This window comes from Vicia villosa, unplaced genomic scaffold (assembly GCF_029867415.1).
Source record: "Vicia villosa cultivar HV-30 ecotype Madison, WI unplaced genomic scaffold, Vvil1.0 ctg.000822F_1_1, whole genome shotgun sequence".
Lineage (NCBI taxonomy): Eukaryota > Viridiplantae > Streptophyta > Magnoliopsida > Fabales > Fabaceae > Vicia > Vicia villosa.
The window spans coordinates 655,172-676,626 of record NW_026705361.1 but is presented as its reverse complement, the minus strand read 5'-3'; the positions used below and the strand labels follow the sequence as shown (position 1 = coordinate 676,626).

At 32.7% G+C, this 21,455-nt stretch overlaps 1 protein-coding gene and 1 pseudogene across 1 annotated transcript; both read left to right on the top strand.

Annotated features, from left to right (window-relative positions):
* Positions 1-2,667: 2,667 nt before the first annotated feature.
* LOC131631415 (YTH domain-containing protein ECT3-like) lies at positions 2,668-19,782 on the top strand (annotated as a pseudogene).
* LOC131631414 (uncharacterized) lies at positions 17,571-18,066 on the top strand. Its single transcript, XM_058902209.1, has 2 exons — positions 17,571-17,878; positions 17,961-18,066. Exons 1-2 carry the CDS (start codon positions 17,571-17,573, stop codon positions 18,064-18,066), a joined length of 414 nt encoding a protein of 137 aa, XP_058758192.1.
* Positions 19,783-21,455: the final 1,673 nt, after the last annotated feature.

Genomic DNA, 21,455 nt, shown 5'->3' with positions numbered 1-21,455 from the left:
TTGTGATTGAAGACCTTTCTTTTAGCAGAAGATATCCGCTGATTTGTAACAACTAGTAATGCTACGATTGTAAGCCCAAGTCCAATTAGGAATAGGTTATAAATAGAAACCTTTGTAACCTGGTTTTAAGAGAACAAACCGAGTATTGAAAAGATGTACTAGTCATTAGGGTTTGTATAGGTAGACCACCCAGGCTGTGGGATGGCTGCCATGTTCTCACTTGAAACCTGTAGGTAAGAGTTGCGTATTGTGTTCTTGATTGAAGCTGTGAAGCAAGATCAAGTTAGTTTTTGTTGTTAATTGTTTAAATAGCTGTTGCATGGTTGTAACAGTTAGGTATCACTAGGGAGTGAGCAGAGGTTCTCTTGTCTTGGATGGAGTTCTAAGATAAAGGTTGCATTAGGTAGTGACTAAGTAAACCAGAGGTTGTTTATCTGTAAACCAGAGGTTATTTACATAAAATAGTACTACTGATAGTGGAATCTTCTTCCTGGCTTAGTAGCCCCCAGAGTAGGTAGTTAAACCGAACTAGGTTAACAATTCACTGTGTTATTTATCTTCTGCATTGTATTGTTTGTTCAGTCTTGGATGTTGTAACATTGTGTATAACATCAGGTTCAGGTTTGATAGCTTGTCCATTTACAGAACCAATGAAGTTTACAATCTGGTTATGTTGTCTGAACAAACATGATCCCAATGCTCATGGACTCCTTCCTCTAAGGGGTAATTAAAAATTGGGGATCATTTTGTCCTGCCTTAGCTAAGCTAATAACAGATCAGGCGTCTTGACATCGTGATTGACATTCTGAGTCTGTCATACCAGAATTTCAACTTTAAAATGACATGATAAATTATTTTTTATTAGAAATGCGGTTGAACGAGTATGAATATTAATACTTAGGTACTCATAGGTACATGTACGAGTATAAATATTGGTATTCATTATGACATGAGATACGGAATGTTTTTCAAACAACAAATATAAAGATGATTACTATAATATCATGTCCAAACCTCGACCATTATCCCTACTTATAAGCACAATTCAAGCAAAATTTATCCTTGTTGAAGTATTGTGACACAAAAAAAAAAGTAAGATTAAATGCTAAAATTTTAGTACTGATTAATTTTATAATTAATTTCAATTTAAAAAATAATCATTTATTTAAATTACAGAAATAAAACTAACAACTCACTGAGATATTTTCTTATTTTTAATTGTACATTTAAGATTTTTTCACACACACATATATATATATATATATATATATATATATATATATATATATATATATATATATATATATATATTTGTTTAACAAATACTTGTCTTTTGCTTTTGTTATTATTATTATATTATTAGTAATAATTATGTTGTGTAGAAAAAATTAGATACAATTTCTTAGGACAAATGTATTTAAATATGACAAGTGTATTTAAATATCTTTTATGGAATAAAAATACGAAGAAATCGTATATGTGTAAGACAAAATTATACATTAGTCACATTTTCATTGAAAAATAGTATAAACCACACTCTTGTATCTAAGTTTTCTCCATCTATTTTTTTTATGTAAGGTATATTCATTATAGTGAAATTAAAAAAAATAAAAAAAGATACATTTGTATTTTTTATATTTGAAAAAATTATTTCAATTATATATATTTAGAGGTGCTCAAATTAACTGATTATTTGAATTATTCATATCCATATCTAAATTTAATTATTAGTATGTTTTTAATCAAATCTATATTTTAAACATAATTTTATAATTCGGACATCCATATTCAAGATAAAAAAAATTTAGTCAATTTTTTAAAATCAGAAAAATTATTCTAAAATAATTTTTTAGAATAATATTTTTAACAAATGTTTACTTTTTAAATTTTTTTTCCTTCTTTAAAAAAGTTTTTCTCTTAAAAAGAGTATTTTTCCTAAAAAAAAAAATATGATTTTGTTATCCTAAAAATAAAACAATTGTTTTTAAAAAATTATATTTTTTTCCAAAAAAAGTTTTCTTTAAAAATTTAAAAATATATTTTTTAAAAAGTATAAAATAAGATTTTTTTAATGAAAATAAAAAGTTATTGAAAAGAGAAAGTTTTTATAAAATTTTAAATTAAAATCTAATTATAAAATTGATTATGGAGACAATTAGTCAACAACCGATTTTAAAATAAAAACTAAATGAGTCAGTTTTTTAAAAATCACAAAAAAACTTAAATTATTTTTTTATAAAAATATTTTCAATTTTTTTCCTATAAAAACTTTTGTACAAATTTTTCCCTTTGTTAATTTATTTTTCTTTTGAAAAAGAAAGTATTTTTCCTAAATTTGAAACATATATTTTTTTTCTAAAAACAAAATATTCCCGATTTTGTTTTCCTAAATATTAAAAAAATCTGAAAATAAAATAATTATTTAAAAAAAAGTATATTTTTTCCAAAATGACAAAAAAACTTTTAATTTTGGAAAAACGATTTTTCTCAGAAATAAATAATTTTTTTTTCAAAAATAATTTTTTTCTTTGATATATTGTTTTTGAAAATAAAAAATTTGCTTTTTTTTTTTCTTTCCGGAAAATAACAAAAGTTGAAAAGAAAATAGTTTAAAAAAAAAAACTAAGTCAAAAACTAATTATATATATACTTCTCTTTACTGTTCACTATGGTGTTCACTCTGTATACAGATCTCACTGTCACCAGTTCATTTAGTTCTCCGTCTCCGATTAACCTCTTCCTCTGATATCTCCGGCTGATATTTTCTTCTGTATTCTTCAGCCGATCTCTCATCCACTCTGTCGTTTCTGATGGATATATCTTCTTCCATCCTCACTCTTCGAACTTCTGAGGATCTCATATCTCAAGCTTCAACTTCAAATTTTAGAGCTTAGTTCCCATCTTCTTCGTGCTTACTTCGGCGTCGATTTGCTTCTTAACAGAGTTTCAAACATGGAAACGGTATAGGTTTTTCGAATTTATTTTCAAATGAACAAAATTGTTTAATTGAACACATTTATTGTAATTTTATCGTTGAGGTATCATGCAATTTTTTCCATTTTTCTATTTAGGTTTTACATAAATTGAATTTAGGTTACTGGATTTATTTATTAAACTTGCTTTAATGTGTGAGATAGTTGATATTTCATTTTTTTCCATTATTTAATGTTAGATTGAATAATTGTAGCTGTAGTTATAATTATTATATGATAGTAATGATATTAATACAAATATATTTTAGGCTTCATCATTGGCGGCTGTAAAGTTTATGATGCCAAATTCTCTGTGTTTGTCTTCTTATAATTAAAGTCGGAGTTTCCGACATATTTCGATTGCGGTAAGTTTGACAAAGGGGAATCGTTGTATGTTGATATGATGGCAAAGGGATGGATTTCAAGTTTTGAATTTTTTCTGCACACTAGAATCATATTCTGACAAGTTTAAGAATTGCATAGAAAATTCATAGTTTAAAATATGAAGAAGGAAAAAAAGGCTTTGGCTTGTGAATTTATAACATTTTTTCTTTATACGTGTTAATGAACAGGTTCTTTGTAACAGTGATGAGCTTGGAAATTCTCTGGAGCATAACATTGTTCATGGTATATGCTTACTCTGTATTCATATAATGTTTGCTAATTCAACGAATTCTCATAATGATAATTGTTTTTGGATACATGGTACCTACATTCTTTATAAGACCAAGTTAGTTAGGCCTGATTGTTGCCAATATAGTTACTAATGAATGTTATAATTTCTATATTCCAGGATATGTCATATCTCTCATTAGCTGCATCCTTGATAATGTATACTTCTAATTTCTCTTTTTTATATCCTTTCTTTTGACGGGTTTTACTAAACTAGATTGTGTTGGTTCCATGTGTCGTTGTTAGCGTCTTTTCATGAAAATTTATTGAAACAGAAGCTCTCAGAACTTCCAGAAAAATACAGAAGAAACTCTCTTCTAGCTTTACTTTATGGTCTCATTGCCAAATTGTTATTGTGGACCTACTGATATGCTTATATCTGAGGTATGTCTATGAAAATTTTCTGCTCAGGGTTTAGATTCTGGGTTCACGTGAGTGTGTTAAATTTGCTTGTTCACATTCTTCAATTTGATAGTCTATTTATGTTTATCATTTCCTCTCTTTTATTGAGTTCGGTAAGTTGTACCTTTGAAACTTCATATGATATAGCATTAAATTATTCTACTAATTATCTAGTTATTTGCAGTTTGGATTGTTTAGATCAAGAAAAGTCTAATATTCATTTTCTATTTTTAGGTTCTTTGTATAGGGTGATGGTGCATCTTCCAGCTCGAGTGGCTTTCATGTCAATGGGCTTAATATTTTTATTGTTTGAATTCTTACAATGAGGTATGTTATCTATGCATAATTATTTTCCACCTTTATAATTTGTTTGGTTATACTCATACTTAAGCTATAACATCAACCCTTATCCTGTATTTGTAGATCAATTAATTAACATTCATGTTCACTTAAAGACTATACTCTCTGAAAGCTGTCGACATAGAATGTGTGCTATCTTTCAATTAGTCGTTTTATTTGAGATAATTTTAGTTGTTTTTAAGGATAAACGTTGAATCTGATTATGAAAAGATCAGAAAAATGGGCTTTTGTATAATTGTTAGATCTTAAGTGATTGAATATTTCTGTGGGGATTGTTTTTTCAATAGATGCATATTAGTTTTCTTCGCCTCACATGCATGTATATAATTTTTTTTTACATATTCTCTTGTTTTTTACTAGATGCATATTGGTTTTCTTTGCTAATGTGTGTCAGGATAATTTATGAATTTGCAATGTTGCTTTTCTTAGATCTCGCTCCGTGGGAAAAGGATATCATGACGAAACTATAATGAATGAGGTACTTATTGCTACATCAAATTAATATACAAGCTACCTTTAAAAGGTCATCATAACAAATAATAACAAATAACTTCAATTGATTGCACATTGATGTTCATTCATCAATTTGAGGGAGATTATTGTATTTTAGGAAAATATTTTGTTTTATAGATTTTATTTTCTGTAATGCATACAAATTTTCTTTCCTCTTTGCTTAGTTTTAGGATAGCCATTAATATACTTTATGGGTTAAGTTTATACTATGTTTTAGCCTTTTGGCTTTTGTACATTTAATAATCAGAATATAATATTTGTCTCCATGTTTTAAGTTCATGGACATAGTATTATTAGTTTACTTGGAATGTTTCTAACCTTTGATTTTGGTGTTGTGTCATCAAAGTTATCCTGGTTATTCTTACTTTAGTGACTATGTCCTTTATAATTTTGCACGAACTTCGTGTTATGTATTTTAAATTTTCATTGTAACTTTTGTAGAATTATGTTGTTTTGATCGAGTGAATGTTTTATTTTGCAGGCTCCTCATTTCCATTATAATTTTTCAGCCGCTGCACCTCCAAGGACCTACCACCAAACAGGGAATTTTTCATCATTTGCCAACCCAAGAAGCCATGCTTTCCCGCATACTAATTACAGACCAAATGCCTCTACTAACTACAGACCAAGTGCCTCTACTAACTACAGACCAAATGCCTCTACCAACTACATACCAAATGGTAATGTATCAGCTGATTTACAATTAAGAACTAGAGACTCATGTCTTCAAATCTTTATTTCCTAATTATTCAGTGGTTTTGAATGTATTTTCTTGTCGAATCAGGTTAATGCAAGTGGGCAATTTGTTGGAGTAGCATAGATGCTTGGGCCAGTAGACTTCAAAAAAGGTATCAAGTTTTGGAAACTTGATAAATACAACGGGTTCTTCCCAAATTAAGTGGCACATCATCCTTCAAAATAATGAGAACAAGTGTGTAACTTTCCATAGGGACACACAAGAGGTAATTCTTACTTCTAATGATGTTAACATAATTCTTCTTTCACAGAATCCGAGGGAAACAGTTGTTGCATAACCAAAAAAAATATTGTGCCCAAGTTGTACTGAAAAATTTGAACTGGGCCTAGTTGTTCACAAATTGTCAAAGTGATCAGCAGCATCAATTATCTGTTTGTGGAAATAATTGTTTCATCAACAAGACTAATAAAATTTCTATTAGAATAAATATATTTAAGATAATTGATTAGTTGTTACTTCATACACCGATACTAATCCTGGTTCTGGTTTTTTCGTTTTGAAGGAATTGTAACTTTTATTATACTTCATCTATTATACATTTTGATTTGATTCAGTTTCTGTTGGACACAATTTATCATTAAACCTGTAATTGTCTGGTTTGCAGATTGGACTGAAACAGGATCTGGAAATGCTGAAAATATTTAAAAGTTATCCAGCTAAGACTTCTTTATTGGATGATTTTGATTTCTACGAAAATCAAGAGAAGTTACTTCATTCCCAAAAGACTACTGAGCATACTGGCCAAAAAACAGGAAGTGTACAACAGTGACAATTACTATGTAAGTTCTATTTCCTTTGTTTAGAGCACTTCTTATATATCTATGCTATTGCAACATAGAATATGTGTGATTCATTTCAAGTAGACAATTATTCCTTGCATGCTGTGATTTTATTTCTCTTTTGTGTTCTTATATTGATACTGTTAGATAATTATAGTTGATGTATTACACCAGTTTAACTATTCATTCCTAAAATAGATTCTGGTTGTGTTCCTTGCCTGAGTTCATACCACCGTGGTTAGAAGTTGGAGTTGTCTCTATCCTCTTGAATCGAGCATGATTCACAACTTCTAACCTCTTGATTTGCGCCTGCAAATCTGCATAACTACACTCAATGGACTCTGCATTCTTCTTGACTCTGGTACCCGGCCATTTACTGAGTTTCTTGTTCCCTGACCTTTCTCTACCTCTCTGACCAAGAGTTCTTCAGAAGTGATGTAGGCTTGACCTGGGTTAAGAGATCGTTTAAGCTACATGCTTCTTCTAGCCCTTAATCCCTTTTTAAATATTAAACACTTTAATCTATTGTTCGTTCCCCTTACTTCTACCGCTACTGTAGTAAACTGATCAATGTACTCTCGTAGGATCTTCTTGTTCTTTTGCGGCTTTCGAGCAGTGAATTGAGCGGTAAAAAAGACACAGTTTCTTCTAGGCCATCTTGCTTGATATGCACATCTGGATCTCCTATGCCATCATAGTTGGTCCAACTTTGGGGGTTTCTCGAGAGATTTAGGGATCCTACTATTGAGACGCGCCTCGATAGCGGGTTCCTCTTCCGCCAGGGAGCTCCCATGGAGTGTGACTGCCTCCTCTTCCGACAGACTCATGTTTGGGGGGGGGGGGGGGGGGGGGGGGGGGGGGTATGAAGTTCTTGACGTCGGGTACAATTCGAGTATCTAGGGGTCGCTCTACACTGAGAAACGATGTCAACAAAGATTGGTTATGGCACAGCTCCCCGATTTCCATACTAGGTTTCCTTGCGTATAGAATGGTCCCTAGAGTCTTTCCAACGGTAGTTCTTTAATACATTGCTCCAGCATGGCACAACCCAAAAACCAATTTTCACTATTGGAGAGAGTAGTTCTTTCTCCCGCTGGCGCTATGGTTGCATTAGGATGCAACGGTGCTTTGATGAAAAGTAACAATAAAATATTCCTTTTTAATAGTGGGTAGTTATATGAGTTAAATTTGTGGGGTCCAAAATGAGTTTTTTTTAGAATTGCACTATTGGAGTAAAAATTGAATGAATTAGTTCAAAATGATGTAGCCTAGTAGGTCCTACAAAGAACTCAAAAATGAGTAGCACCATTGGAGATGCTCTTAGGAGGAGCATACTGCAAATTTTGTTCGATTCAAAGTACTTTTTAAGCTAAAAAGTGTGAACTCCAGGTTATAGACACTGTTAAGTAGATCGTTAGCCTTTTGCATACCTATATTAGCTTAACGGTTGCGATGGACGTTGCTTCGAGGTCTCGCCTTAGAGTGGTTGTTAAAAAGATTGAAAAGTCGGAATGCCTTGGAATGTGCCCTGGCTAATTGTCTATGGGACTGAATTATTCTGTTTGGGAATTTCAGTTTCGAATGTATGTCAAAGGGAAAAGATTATGGAGTCACTTGAACGATGTCTCTTTGGCACTGTTAGAGACAACTGACTTAGACGCATGGGAAATAGAAGATGCTCAGATTATCACTTGGATTCTCGGTACTATTGATCCTCACATGATTAATAATTTGCGATCTTTTTCCACTGCTCAAGAAATGTGGAACTACTTGAAGCGTATCTATAACCTAGACAATGATGCCAATTGTTTTCAGTTGGAGCTAGAGATTTCCAATTACAAACAAGGTAATCTATCTGTTCAAGAATATTATTTTGGTTCTTTGAATTTGTGGGCAGAACACTCTTCAATTATACATGTTGATGTTCCCAAGAGTTTTCTCGCAGATGTCCAAGAGGTATACAATATTAGTAGGCGAGATTAATTTCTCATGAAGTTTCGTCTAGAATTTGAGATTGTCATAGGTGCTTTGCTGAATAGGAATCCTGTTCCTTCTTTAGATACACGTGTTGGCGAACTTCTCAGAGAGGAACAATGCCTTGCTACTCAAGGATCCATGTCTCATAATGCTGTTATTTCTGAGCCTGCTATGGTTGCATATGCTGTTATCTCTAACCTGAAATAATCCAACAGATGGTACTTTCCGCTCTTTCCACCTTGGGAATTCACGGTAAGTCTTCGAATGTTTCTTGCCCATGGTTTCTTGATTCTGGTGCATCCAATCACATGATAGGCTCTTCTGAATACTTGCACTATTTACATTCTTACCATGGTAATCAGAAAATTCAAATTGCCGATGGTAATGCTCTTTCTATCACTAATGTTGGTGACCTCAACTCTGATTTTCGGGAGGTGCTTGTATCACCTGGACTTGCTTCCAATTTGTCATTTGTTGGTCAATTTGTTGATAACAATTTTAACGTAAATTTTTCTCGTGATGGTTGTCTTGTGCAGAAACAAGTGTCGGGGAAGGTGGTTGTGAAGGGGCCTAAAGTGGGAAGACTGTTTCCACTCCAGTTTATTTCGAGTCATTTATCTCTTGTTTGTAATAATATTTTGAATTCTTATGAGGATTGACAGAAAATTGGGTCATCACAACTCTGCTGTTTTGTCTCATTTATTTAAAAATGGTTTGTTGTAAAATAAGAATGTTGTTTCTAATGCCTCTCTTTCATTTTCTTCAACAAAAAGGCATTTTGTCTCAACGATCTTGTCTCAATACCCCTCAACAAAATGGGATGGCAAAATGCAAGAATCATCATTTGCTTGATGTGACACGCACTTTACTTCTTCAAGCTTCTGTACCACCCCGATTTTGGGTGGAGGCTCTTTCCATAGATGTCATCTTGATCAACTGTCTTCCTTCTACGGTTATTGATCTCGATTCTCTTTTTTTTCTTCGTCTTTTTAAAATTCAGCCTAATTATAATGATATACATACTTTTGGGTGTTTGTGTTTTGTTCACTTAGCTCCATTGAAAGGCATAAGCTTGGAGTACAGTCCGTTCAATGTGCATTTTTGGGATATGTCACTCTCATAAGAGATTTGTGTGTTATGATGTCACTAACCATCGTTTTCGCATTTCTAAGAATGTGACTTTTTTTATTATCAATTTATGTTTCCTTGTGTTTCTCCTGCCATTGATGATATTGTTACTCTTCCTAAGTTTTCTATTATGCCTCACTCTATAGAATTTTACAAACCAGGGCATGTATATGTCAGAAAACATAGACAATAGGTTCCCACGCCCCTTCTCGACGCTAAACCGCCACTTGATCTTGTACCGGTTGAACCACGACGATATGTCGAATATCTCGCGCACCAGATAGATATTCACCAGACAGGTATGATTCCTTATATACCTCTCTGACTGCCACTCTCTCTAGCATATATATTCCTACTTGTTACTCACAGGCTATTAAAGATGTTTGATGGATAAAAACAATGAATGAAGAGCTTCAAGCTCTTCAAGAGAATTTCACATGGGATATTGTCTCTTGTCTTCCCGATGTCAAACTTATAGGTTGCAAATGGGTGTATTATGTGAAATTGAATTCTGATGGGACCCTCAACCGTTACAAGGCTCGTTTGGTTGCTTTAGGAAATAAGCAGGAATATGGAATTGATTATGATGAGACATTTGCACCAGTTGCCAAAATGACAACTGTTCGCACGATCATCTCTATAGCTGATTCTAGTGGGTGGTCTCTTCATCAAATGGATGTGAAAAATGCTTTTCTTCATGGTGACTTGACAGAAGATATTTATATGACTCTACCTCAAGGATTATTCTCTTCATCTAAAGGAGTGTGCAAGCTTAAACGCTCCTTATATTGTTTGAAACAAACACCTAAAGCATGGTACGAGAAATTCCGCTCCAGTCTACTTGGATTCTCCTTTACTCAGAGTCAGTATTCATGGTACATCTGCTGGTATTGTTCGACTTCTTTTGTATGTTGATGATATGGTTATTATTGGTTCTGATCATGCTTCCATTCAGTGACTTAAGCAACAGTTACATGCCTCATTTCACATGAAAGATCTGGGTAATCTACATTACTTTCTCGGTCTTGAGGTTCATTCTACATCCAAGGGCATCTTTCTCCATCAACACAAGTATGCTACGGATTTTTCTATGGTCAGTCTCCATCGGCTAATCCGGTAGATACTCCTCTTGAGGTTAATGTTAAATATCATCGTGATGATGGTGATCTCTTGCCTGATCCCTTATTGTATCGACAACTTGTGGGTAGCCTTAGCTACTTGACTATTACTCGCCCTGACATATCTTTTGCTGTTCAACAAGTAAGTCAATTCATGCATTCTCCTCGCCATCTTCACTTGCCTGCGGTTCGTCGTATAATTCGCTACTTAAAGGGAATCTCTCACCGCGGATTATTCTTTTCTGTTGGAATTTCTCTTAAGTTAAGTGCTTATTGCGATGTTGATTGGACAGGGTGTCTTGATACTCGTCTATCTGTCACTGGTTGGTGCATGTTTCTTGGTTCTTCATTGATCTCTTGGAAAAGTAGGAAGCAAGCAAGAGTTTCTAAATCTTCTACTAAATCAGAGTATCGTGCCATGTCTGCTGCTTGCTTAGAAATACTTTGGCTTCGTGGTCTTTTGGCTGAACTTGGATTTCCCCAAACAGAGCCAATTTCACTTTCTGCTGACAATACAAGTGACATTCATATTGTTGCAAATCTTATTTTTCATGAATGCACCAAACATATAGAAGTTGATTGTCATTCCATATGTGACGCCTACGATGATCGAATGATATCACTTTCTCACGTCAGTACTCAGTTGCAGGTTGCAGATATTCTTACCAAGGCTGTTCCATATCCACGTCATCATTTTCTTGTTAGCAAATTGATGCTCCATGACCAGCCGCATCAATTTGAAGGGGGATGTTAATCAGGAAATAATCCTTGTATTTATTGTGAATAATTTACTTTCATGGAATAGAAAATTAGACGTTACGAGTTGTGATTAGTCGTTACGAGTTGTAATTAGTAATTATGAATTGTAATTACCGACACTATCATATATAGTATCCAATACAATGAGAAATGCATGAAGCCAATTTTACTGACACCTATGTCTTTATGTGGATGATCTATTGGGCATAGGTTCTAATGAAGAGGAATTGACAAAAGTTAAAAGCAAACACGTAGGATGAGTTTGAAATGTCAGACGTTTAAAAGTTGACATACTTCCTAGGAATGGAAATTATGAACACCAAGCATGGAGCTTTCTTGCATCAGAAGAAATATATAGAACACAATTGTGAAGAAGTTCAAGAGGAGTAATTGCAAACTTGCAAGTACACCTATGGAAACCAACATTAAATTGAAGAAAGAGTCGGATGATGAACTGGCGGGTAACACTCTGTATATGCAGATCATTGGTTCATTGAGGTATCTTTGCAATACAAGGAATGATATTTGTCATAGTATGAGACTGGTTAGTAAATTCATGAAGAAACCAAGGCTAATTCATCTACTTGCATAAAAAGGATCCTAAGGTACATTAGAGGTACAACAGACCATAGAGTATTCATGCTAAATCAACAAAACACAAGAATGTTAGCCAATGTGTATGGTTATTTTGATTCATATTCGAGTGGTGATCAAGATGATAGAAATAGCACATTTGGTTACTTGTTCATGCTTGCATTAGCACCAATCTTATGGAGTTCAAAGAAGCAAGAAATTGTGGCTCTCTCTACATGTGAGGCAGAGTATGTTCCAGTCTCCTATGTTGCATGTCAAGCATTTTGGTTAGAGGTGATACTTGAAGAACTGAATGTAAGTGACTGTGGGCAGATCAAGTTGCCAGTAGACAATAAGTCAGCAATTGATTTAGCAAAACACGCTATGAGTCGTGGTAGGAGTAGACACATAGAGATGGGGGTATTATTTCTTAAGGGATCAAGTTGGTAAAGAAAGATTGAAGATTTTGAGTATTGCAAGACTGAAATGCAATTAATTGACATTCTATCAAAATCCTTTGAAGTAAGCAAGATTTGAAGACCTCAAAGGATTAATGGGAATGAAGAACTTAAGAAATCTAAATTAAGAATGGTATTAGATATGTCATTCAATTTTAGAAGTTAGTTATAATGTAGCTAGACAACTATAACTAACTTCACATCTGGTTACTATCAGTTATGCAAATGGTTGTTGTCAGTTATGTAAGTGGTTAGTGCTGGTTATGCAAATGGTTACTAACTGAATTTTGTTAGTTAGTAGTATGATCTTATATAAATGATGTAACACGTGTTTGTAACTTTCAATTCCATTCCAATAATTCCTCTCTCTCTCTCAATTGCTCTTTATTCTATTCATTTTCCTTTTATTATTGCCTTTCATTTTCTACATACCTAAACATATAATTCTATTTAACCAATAATTCTTTGAACTTTATTGACATCAAACAAAATTTGACATGGAATGAACCTTGTGATGAAGAGAAACTAAATTATGTACCATTTGAATTGGTGAACCGCGTGTCGAATAATAGTAATACAATCTACTATTGTTATTTAATAGAGTTAAAACAAAATTTTATCTACAATTTCACTGTGCAAGACATTTTTCTTGCAACTAGAGTCAAACTTGATCCAAAAATTGGAGGCACCCAATTTGACATGGGTTTTAACAAATGTAGCTTGTCCATTACCTTGAAATACAAAGGAAGTCTTAATCTCTCACCAAATCAGGCATCTCTCTAGTATTCTTTTAATTGTATTTGACATATTTGCAAGTGTTGGGAAAAGTCAATACAATTATTGTTTGTTTTCATTATTATGGTTCTTCTGTGTAAAAGATTCCAAGTAATATCTTTGGAATTGTTATGAATCATAAAGCAGATAAGGAAACTATTTTAACGAAATATTGTTTGGAAGATGATCTTGAGATTGATTATGTTCTGTAATCATCTATTGTTGTAGAGGAAACGCCAGTTGTTGATTGGTTAACTATTAATTTTGTTTATCCATCTATACTCGAGTGTATGTATCATAAAGCCAATATACGTATCGAAGAGGATTTTGTTTGCCGTTGCATATTGCGAAATCCTTTGATTTTTACTCCGCATAATGGTCGTAATTACATCACCATAGGTATAATGGAATTGAATGGAAACTCACCACTTGAAGTAAAAGATGATAGAAGTTACTACGTACAAGAAGTTCTTTAGACAAAACAAAAGTAAAAGATTTTTCGTAGATTTTATTCTCAAGTTAATTTATCTACTTGGGTGTCTTATCTATTTACTTAGCCAAATATGAGTTCATCAAACTAATGCATTCTAATGTATTATAGTGCAATAGTTTAATATACTCATATTTGACCAAGTAGATAGATAAGACATTCGAATAGATATATTAACTTAAACATCTACAAAATATTCACTTACTTTTGTTCTGGCTAATGTACTCCTTGCATGTGGTAACTTCATCATCCCTTACTTCCAGAGGTGAGTTTCCGTTCAATTCCATTATATTGGTGATGTAAGTATGACAATTATGCGGAGTACAAATCAAAGCATTTCGCAATATACAACTGCAAACTAAACACTTTTCAATACGTATATTGGTTTTATGATGCATACACTCGAGTATAGACGGATAAACGAAATTAATAGTTAACCAATCAACCATTTGTGTTTCCTTTATAGCAATAGATGACAACAAAAAGATAATCAATCTCAAGATCATCTTCCAAACACCATTTCGTTAAAATGATTTCCTTATCCGTTTTATGATTCATAAGAATTCCAAGCACATTAACCTGAAATCTTTTACACCGAAAAATCTAAATAGTGAAAACAAACAATAATTGTATTGATATTTCTCAACACTTGCAAATATGTCAAATACATTTAAAAGAATAGTAGACATATACCTGTTCTAGCGAAGAGATTAAGACTTCCTCTGTAAATTGAGGTAGCGGGCAAGCTACCTTTGTCGAAACCCATATCAAATTGCATGCATCCAATTTCCGGATCAAGTTCGACTCTAGTTGGAAAAAAAAATGTCTTGCACATTAAAATCGTAGATAAAATTTTGTTTTAACTCTATTAAATAACAATAGTAGATTGTGTTACTATTATTCAACACGCGGTTCATCAATTTCAATGGTACATAACTTGATTTCTCTTCATCGTATGATTCATTCTCTGTCAGATTTAATGTAATGTCAATAAAGTTCAAAAAATTATATAGTCAAATAGAACTATATGTGAAATATGAAAGACAATAATAAAAGGAAAAATAAATAGAAGATACAAGAAGTTACCAAATTTCTTGCCCACATTAGAAAGAACAAGATTATCTATGTACACTCCAATCTGGTGATGTTGTTTGCATGCTTCAAGGCATGCAATATTCTTTTTGTATCACCTTAAAGAATATTTTAGCCCGAGTTAAGCTAACCATAGAGGGTAAATGAAATTGACACCTTGTTTAGTCCTGACTAGCAGTGCAATTGCTCCTTAAGTATCTGCAGCATCAGTTCCCTTCCATATTTACAGCTCTTAATGAATCAACAAGTGCAAGCACAGCGAAAAGACATTGGACATTCCTCTTGAGAATGTCACCTACCGAGGCTCCTTCTGCCCAAACTCTTGTTAAAGCTGAAACAATGTCTTCAGCAAGAGCTTCAGCGGCAATAAAAGGATAAAAAAGAAGATTGGCTAATGCAGCAACATCAGTTTCCGCAGCATCAACAGAAGATGTTTTATCTATTTTGCCCATTTTGCTCCAGCAGCGGCGATTGTCCATTTCCTGTCATCAACCTGCTGAGTTAAGATCGCTAACAATTGAACTGAGTAGTACTCTTGATGCTGCTCAATAGATAATCCCACCAATAATATCACTTTCTCGTTTCTTAATGATCTCTCATATTTCAATCCTTTGACAACACAAGCTTGTCAATGGAAGTATCAGATTACTTTGCCCATCAGGAGCAGCCGTAGTTATAACTCCAATTAAAAACCTTTTTTGAAATTATTTTTGAATATGCTTGAACAAGTGATTGGTACAGTGGTTCGATTTATTTGTTCGATTCAGCGGTTCGGCTCATCGGTTCGGTTCAGTGGCTCGGTTCAATGGTTCAATTCATCGGTTTTGTTCAATAGTTCGGTTCAATGGTTCGATTGATTGGTTCGGTTCAATGGTTCAATTCACCAGTTCTGTTCTTTGGTTCGGTTCATCAATTCGGTTTATCGGTTCGTTTCAATGGTACGTTTCATTGATTTGGTTCAGTGGTTTGATTCAGTTATTGTTAGATTTTCTGATTTTTTGAACAATCCTAATCGCAGATACTCTTGGTGTTACTTTCTTCCTTTCAACTTGCAGGGTCTTTTAAATATTTAAGACAATTTTTCAGCTCTATATCATTTATACGTTGGTTGTCAAGGATTGTGGATGAGAAGAAGTTGGTTGGAAATATGGCTGCTAGTGGTATTTATTTAGTGTGCTAATGTCATTGTTATATTGTGTGTTAATATTGATCGTATGATATGTGTACTGGAATGCAAGGGGTAGTTAGGAGGAGTAGGTAATAAATGAAACTGTTTAATGTCACATTATTAGAGTATAAGGACGGCCTAATCAATCATGAGACTACGTTTTAAGTTAAAAAAGATATAAAATAAAAAATAATAGATAATTTTAATAATTAAATATAATGCGCCAAAAATAAAAATAATTATAAAGACGGCCTAATCGTATGATATGTGTACTGGAATGCAAGGGGTAGTTAGGAGGAGTAGGTAATAAATGAATCTGTTTAATGTCACATTATTACATTATAAAGACGGCCTAATCAATTATGAGACTATGTTTTAAGTTAAAAAAGATATTTTGTCAAAAAAAAAAAAGTTAAAAAAGATATAAAATAAAAAATAAAAGATAATTTTAATAATTAAATATAATGCGCCAAAAACATAATTATATATTAAAAATAAATTTAATTTTAGCCGATTTGATTTTTGACTTTTTTTTTTGTCTTGGGTTCTTTTTATGTTATTTTTCTTATTTTTAGTAATAATAGAAATTGGTCTTCTAGATTTTGAGGTTCGGCATAGGCATAGGAGGAGAATTTATCTTGTCACCCCCCATTTTACATAATTTTCTGAATGTCCATGATACTATTTACTTAATATTTTTATCTTTTATGAAAAAAAATTATTGTGGCCAAAATCATCAAAAAGTAAATTTCTAATAACGTAGGGCAAATTTTTGGTACCTCTTTTTGGCCGATATCAGAAAATATTTGTTTACAAAATTCCGGTATACATTTACCGAAAATTTCAAAATTTTCAGTATGATTTACAAGAGATATTAAAAATTCCGATAATTTTACAAAATTCATCTGCCATTTCAGAAATTTCACGAACTTTCGGCAGAAAATGAATACTGGAAATTTCAAATTTTCGGTGTGTATCGAAAATTCCAAATTTTTGGTGTCTACCGGAAATTTCTTTAAAACTTGAAATTTCTAGTATGGGAGATGAAGTTTTATATCTTTGCAGTCCTGAACCGGCAACCTTAGCTTCTTCTACAGATTCATGTACTGATTTTACGCAGTACTTCATCACTGATATAATATGTTTACTTGACTTCGTACGCAATTTTTTTTGTTTTTATAAATTAATGAAGTTATCTAATTATACGTTTTTGTGATTGTCAGATTTTTGAATCATGAGATAGGGTTCTAGAATAGGCACGGTCTATTGAAAATGGTATTGCTGTTGTTACAATCCAATCTGATTCTGCTAATGGACTGCGAAGGAGGAAGGATAAATTGATTATGGGCTGTGATAGAGGAGGAAATTACAAAAAAGAAAAATAAAGTCGCGGCCCCTTCTGATGGCAATTATACTATGAAGCTTAGATGATCTTTTAGGGTGAGATCTATTCCGAATGGTATTGGTTGAAAGGTGATGGTTACATATGAGATGCACAATCATAGACTAGATAAGAATTTGGTAGGTCATGACATCTTGGGCCGTCTAAAAGATGATGAAAGAAAGTTTGTGAATGACATGACGAAGTATAATATGACACCAAGGTACCTCGTGTCTGCTTTGAAAGACAAAGACCCAGAAAATTTCACGAGTATTACCCAGATATACCGAGCTAGAACAACATACATAATGGGCAAGAGAAGTGCAATGACAGAAATGCAAATGTTATTGAGCCTTATTCACCAAGAGAAATACATGTGTTGGTCTGGAAATAAGAAGAATTCAGGTATTGTGGCTGATATCTTCTGGACACACTCTGACTCTGTCAAGTTGTTGAATATGGTTCCTCTGGTGTTGATTTTTGACTGCATATACAAAACAAATAGGTAAGAATTTTAATTTTATTTTCTCCCATCTTAAAAATATGTTGAGTGAGCTGGTTGCTGAATGCGTTTTTTAATCGTGTAGATACAAGCTACCACTGTTTGAGATTGTTGGTGTTACATCAACAAAATTGACATTTTTAGTTACTTTTTCATATTTGGAACATGAAAGGGAGGAGAACTTCACATGAGCACTATAGAAGATTAAATAGTTGTTCTACTATGAGAAGTTGCTACCAAATGTCATGGTGACGGGCCGAGAACTTGCATTAATGAATGTCATTGATTCTGTGTATCCAGATGCGTCTCATTTGCTGTGTACGTTTCATATTTCCAAAAACGTTAACATGAAATGTAAAGAGTACGTGATATCAGAAAGATAAGAACATGTCATGGATCAATGGAACAACATGATGTATTCAAATATAGAAGACGAATTTGATGTACATCTGAACCACTTCGAGAGTGTATATGGTGATATTCCATCATTTATCAAGTATGTGAAAGAAACATGGTTAACACCATATAAAGAAAGATTTGTTGCTGCATGGACTAATAGAGTCACTCATTTATGGAACACAACAACAAACAGGTACATTCTTCTAACATGAAATATGTTTATGTTAATTTATGAGTTGTTTGTTTAATGTGATCATGATTTCTAGGGTGGAGTTTGCACATTGGAGACTGAAGAATACGTTGACTACAAGTCGTGGTGATTTATGTGCAAGCTGGGATGTTGTGAACACAAGGTTGAAGTTGCAGCTAGGTTCCATAAGAGTGTCATTTCAAAAAGTATCGTCAACATTGAGCATCGGTATAACACCCCATTCTATTCTAAATTGCACACTTTTGTTTCAAGAGAGTGTATACAACTCGTTGGAAAGGAACTAGAAAGAGTCAATTTTGTTGGTGCGAGCAAGAAGAGGTGTGGTTGTTACATAAGAACAACACACGGGTTACCGTGTGCGTGTCATCTCTCAGGTTACCAGATTTTAGGCATACCTATACCTTTGGAAATTATTCATGTGTTTTGGACGAAACTGTAAATTTCAGAACATGAGGAGTGCAAAGAGGAGAGCAAGTGGAATTTAGAAGAGGAGTGCGAAGAGTTGAAGAGACAATTCAGTACTCTAGATATTATAGGTCAAAGGGTGTTGAAGAAAAATGTTCGTGATCTAGCCTATCCATCCACAACTTCAATGTGTCCACTGCCAGTGAAATACAAGCCAAAGAAAGGAGTTAATAAGAGTAGAAAAGGTGATGTGCATCGTGATCCAAGTCAGTGGGAATATGCTGATGCTTCGTAGGGGAGTCAGACTACGAAGAGATCATGCACACAATCAAGTGGGAGTCAATCGTCAACCACGCCAATTGGTAAGCAACCTTCTACCAATTCTGCAAAAGGCGAGTACTTGTCACAATTTCCTGCTTTCTTTCATCCATACGTCGCTGACAATATTGATGTTGAACCAGATGGAAAATGTGGATACCATTGTATTTCATCTGCATTAAGATGGGGGCAAGATGCATGTTATGATGTTCGGACGAAGTTGGATACTCAAATCCATCAACAAGAAGAATTGTTTTCCAAGTTGTTCTATGACACTGTCTCTTATGTTAAGAATTCATTACTCGTATTACCGGAAATTTGAAATTTCTGGTATTTTTCATATACCGAAAATTTTAAATTTCCAGTAATTTTATGAATTGAAGTCACACCGCCAATTTGAAATATCTAGTATTTTTTATGGTACCAGATATTCTAAATTTCCGATATTAATTTTAACTGCTGCTACATATCGGAAATTTAAAATGTCTGGTATTAGAATTTTTAAATTTCTGATATGTAGCATCAGACACGGTAAATTGGTAAATCCAACAAAATTTCTGATATTTGTATGAAATTTCTTGTACGGTATCAAAAATTTTAAAAAATCAGGTATTTTACAGGTGTAATTTGGTAAAAACGCCCTACTTGCGGGGGGTGGCAAGATAAATTCTCGCGTAGGAGAGCATATTACTTTTGATTCTCATGAATTTCATATCTTCAAATAGTTAAACAATCCGACTTTAAGAAGAGTGCACTCTCAAGATCCAAACTTTAACCATACGTCGCTGACAATATTGATGTTGAACTAGATGGAAAATGTGGATACCATTGTATTTCATCTGCATTAAGATGGGGGCAAGATGCATGTTATGATGTTCGGACGAAGTTGGATACTCAAATCCATCAACAAGAAGAATTGTTTTCCAAGTTGTTCTATGACACTGTCTCTTATGTTAAGAATTCATTACTCGTATTACCGGAAATTTGAAATTTCTGGTATTTTTCATATACCGAAAATTTTAAATTTCTAGTAATTTTATGAATTGAAGTCACACCGCCAATTTGAAATATCTAGTATTTTTTATGGTACCAGATATTCTAAATTTCCGATATTAATTTTAACTGCTGCTACATATCGGAAATTTAAAATGTCTGGTATTAGAATTTTTAAATTTCTGATATGTAGCATCAGACACGGTAAATCCAACAAAATTTCTGATATTTGTATGAAATTTCTTGTACGGTATCAAAAATTTTAAAAAATCAGGTATTTTACAGGTGTAATTTGGTAAAAACGCCCTACTTGCGGGGGGTGGCAAGATAAATTCTCGCGTAGGAGAGCATATTACTTTTGATTCTCATGAATTTCATATCTTCAAATAGTTAAACAATCCGACTTTAAGAAGAGTGCACTCTCAAGATCCAAACTTTAACCACTATGCCAATACATGGAGTTGTTTGACATACATACATATATATATACATACACATATATATATATATATATATATATATATATATATATATATATATATATATATATATATATATATATATATATATATATATGTATGTATGTATATATATATATATATATATATATATATATATATATACATATATATATATATATACATATATATATATATATATATACATATATATATATATATATATATATATATATATATATATATATATATATATATATATATATATATATATATATATATATATATATATATATATATATATTAAAGTGAGATATTGGATGGGAAACTGCTGGTGGGTATTGGATTGGAAACTCATTTTGTGATCTTCATTTCATGCTATTTGTGAACTATTTGAAATTTTATGGATCGCTGGTAAGTTAATTCAAGGGACAGATTTTGTTTTTGAGCTGTTTCTATTTTTGTTGTATTTGTATTGTATTGATTAGTTACGTACCACATGTTGTTTGGTTGCATTTGTTATGTAGAATCTTTATTTTTTTGGAATCGGGCATTAATAAGATCTACTTTATTTGTTGTGAGGGCTCCATTTGAAAGAACTGGACAAATTTTAAATAATTATAAAATTTAAAAATGTGGTACTAGTCACATGGTCATATGAATTATGATCTATTTTTCGTGTCTATATTTTTTATATTAAACAATAATTCTTTTTATTAATTAAAATTATTTTAACCGTAACACTTGAGAGCACCAACAAACTTAAGATGCAATGTTAAATACTTGAGTCTGAAGT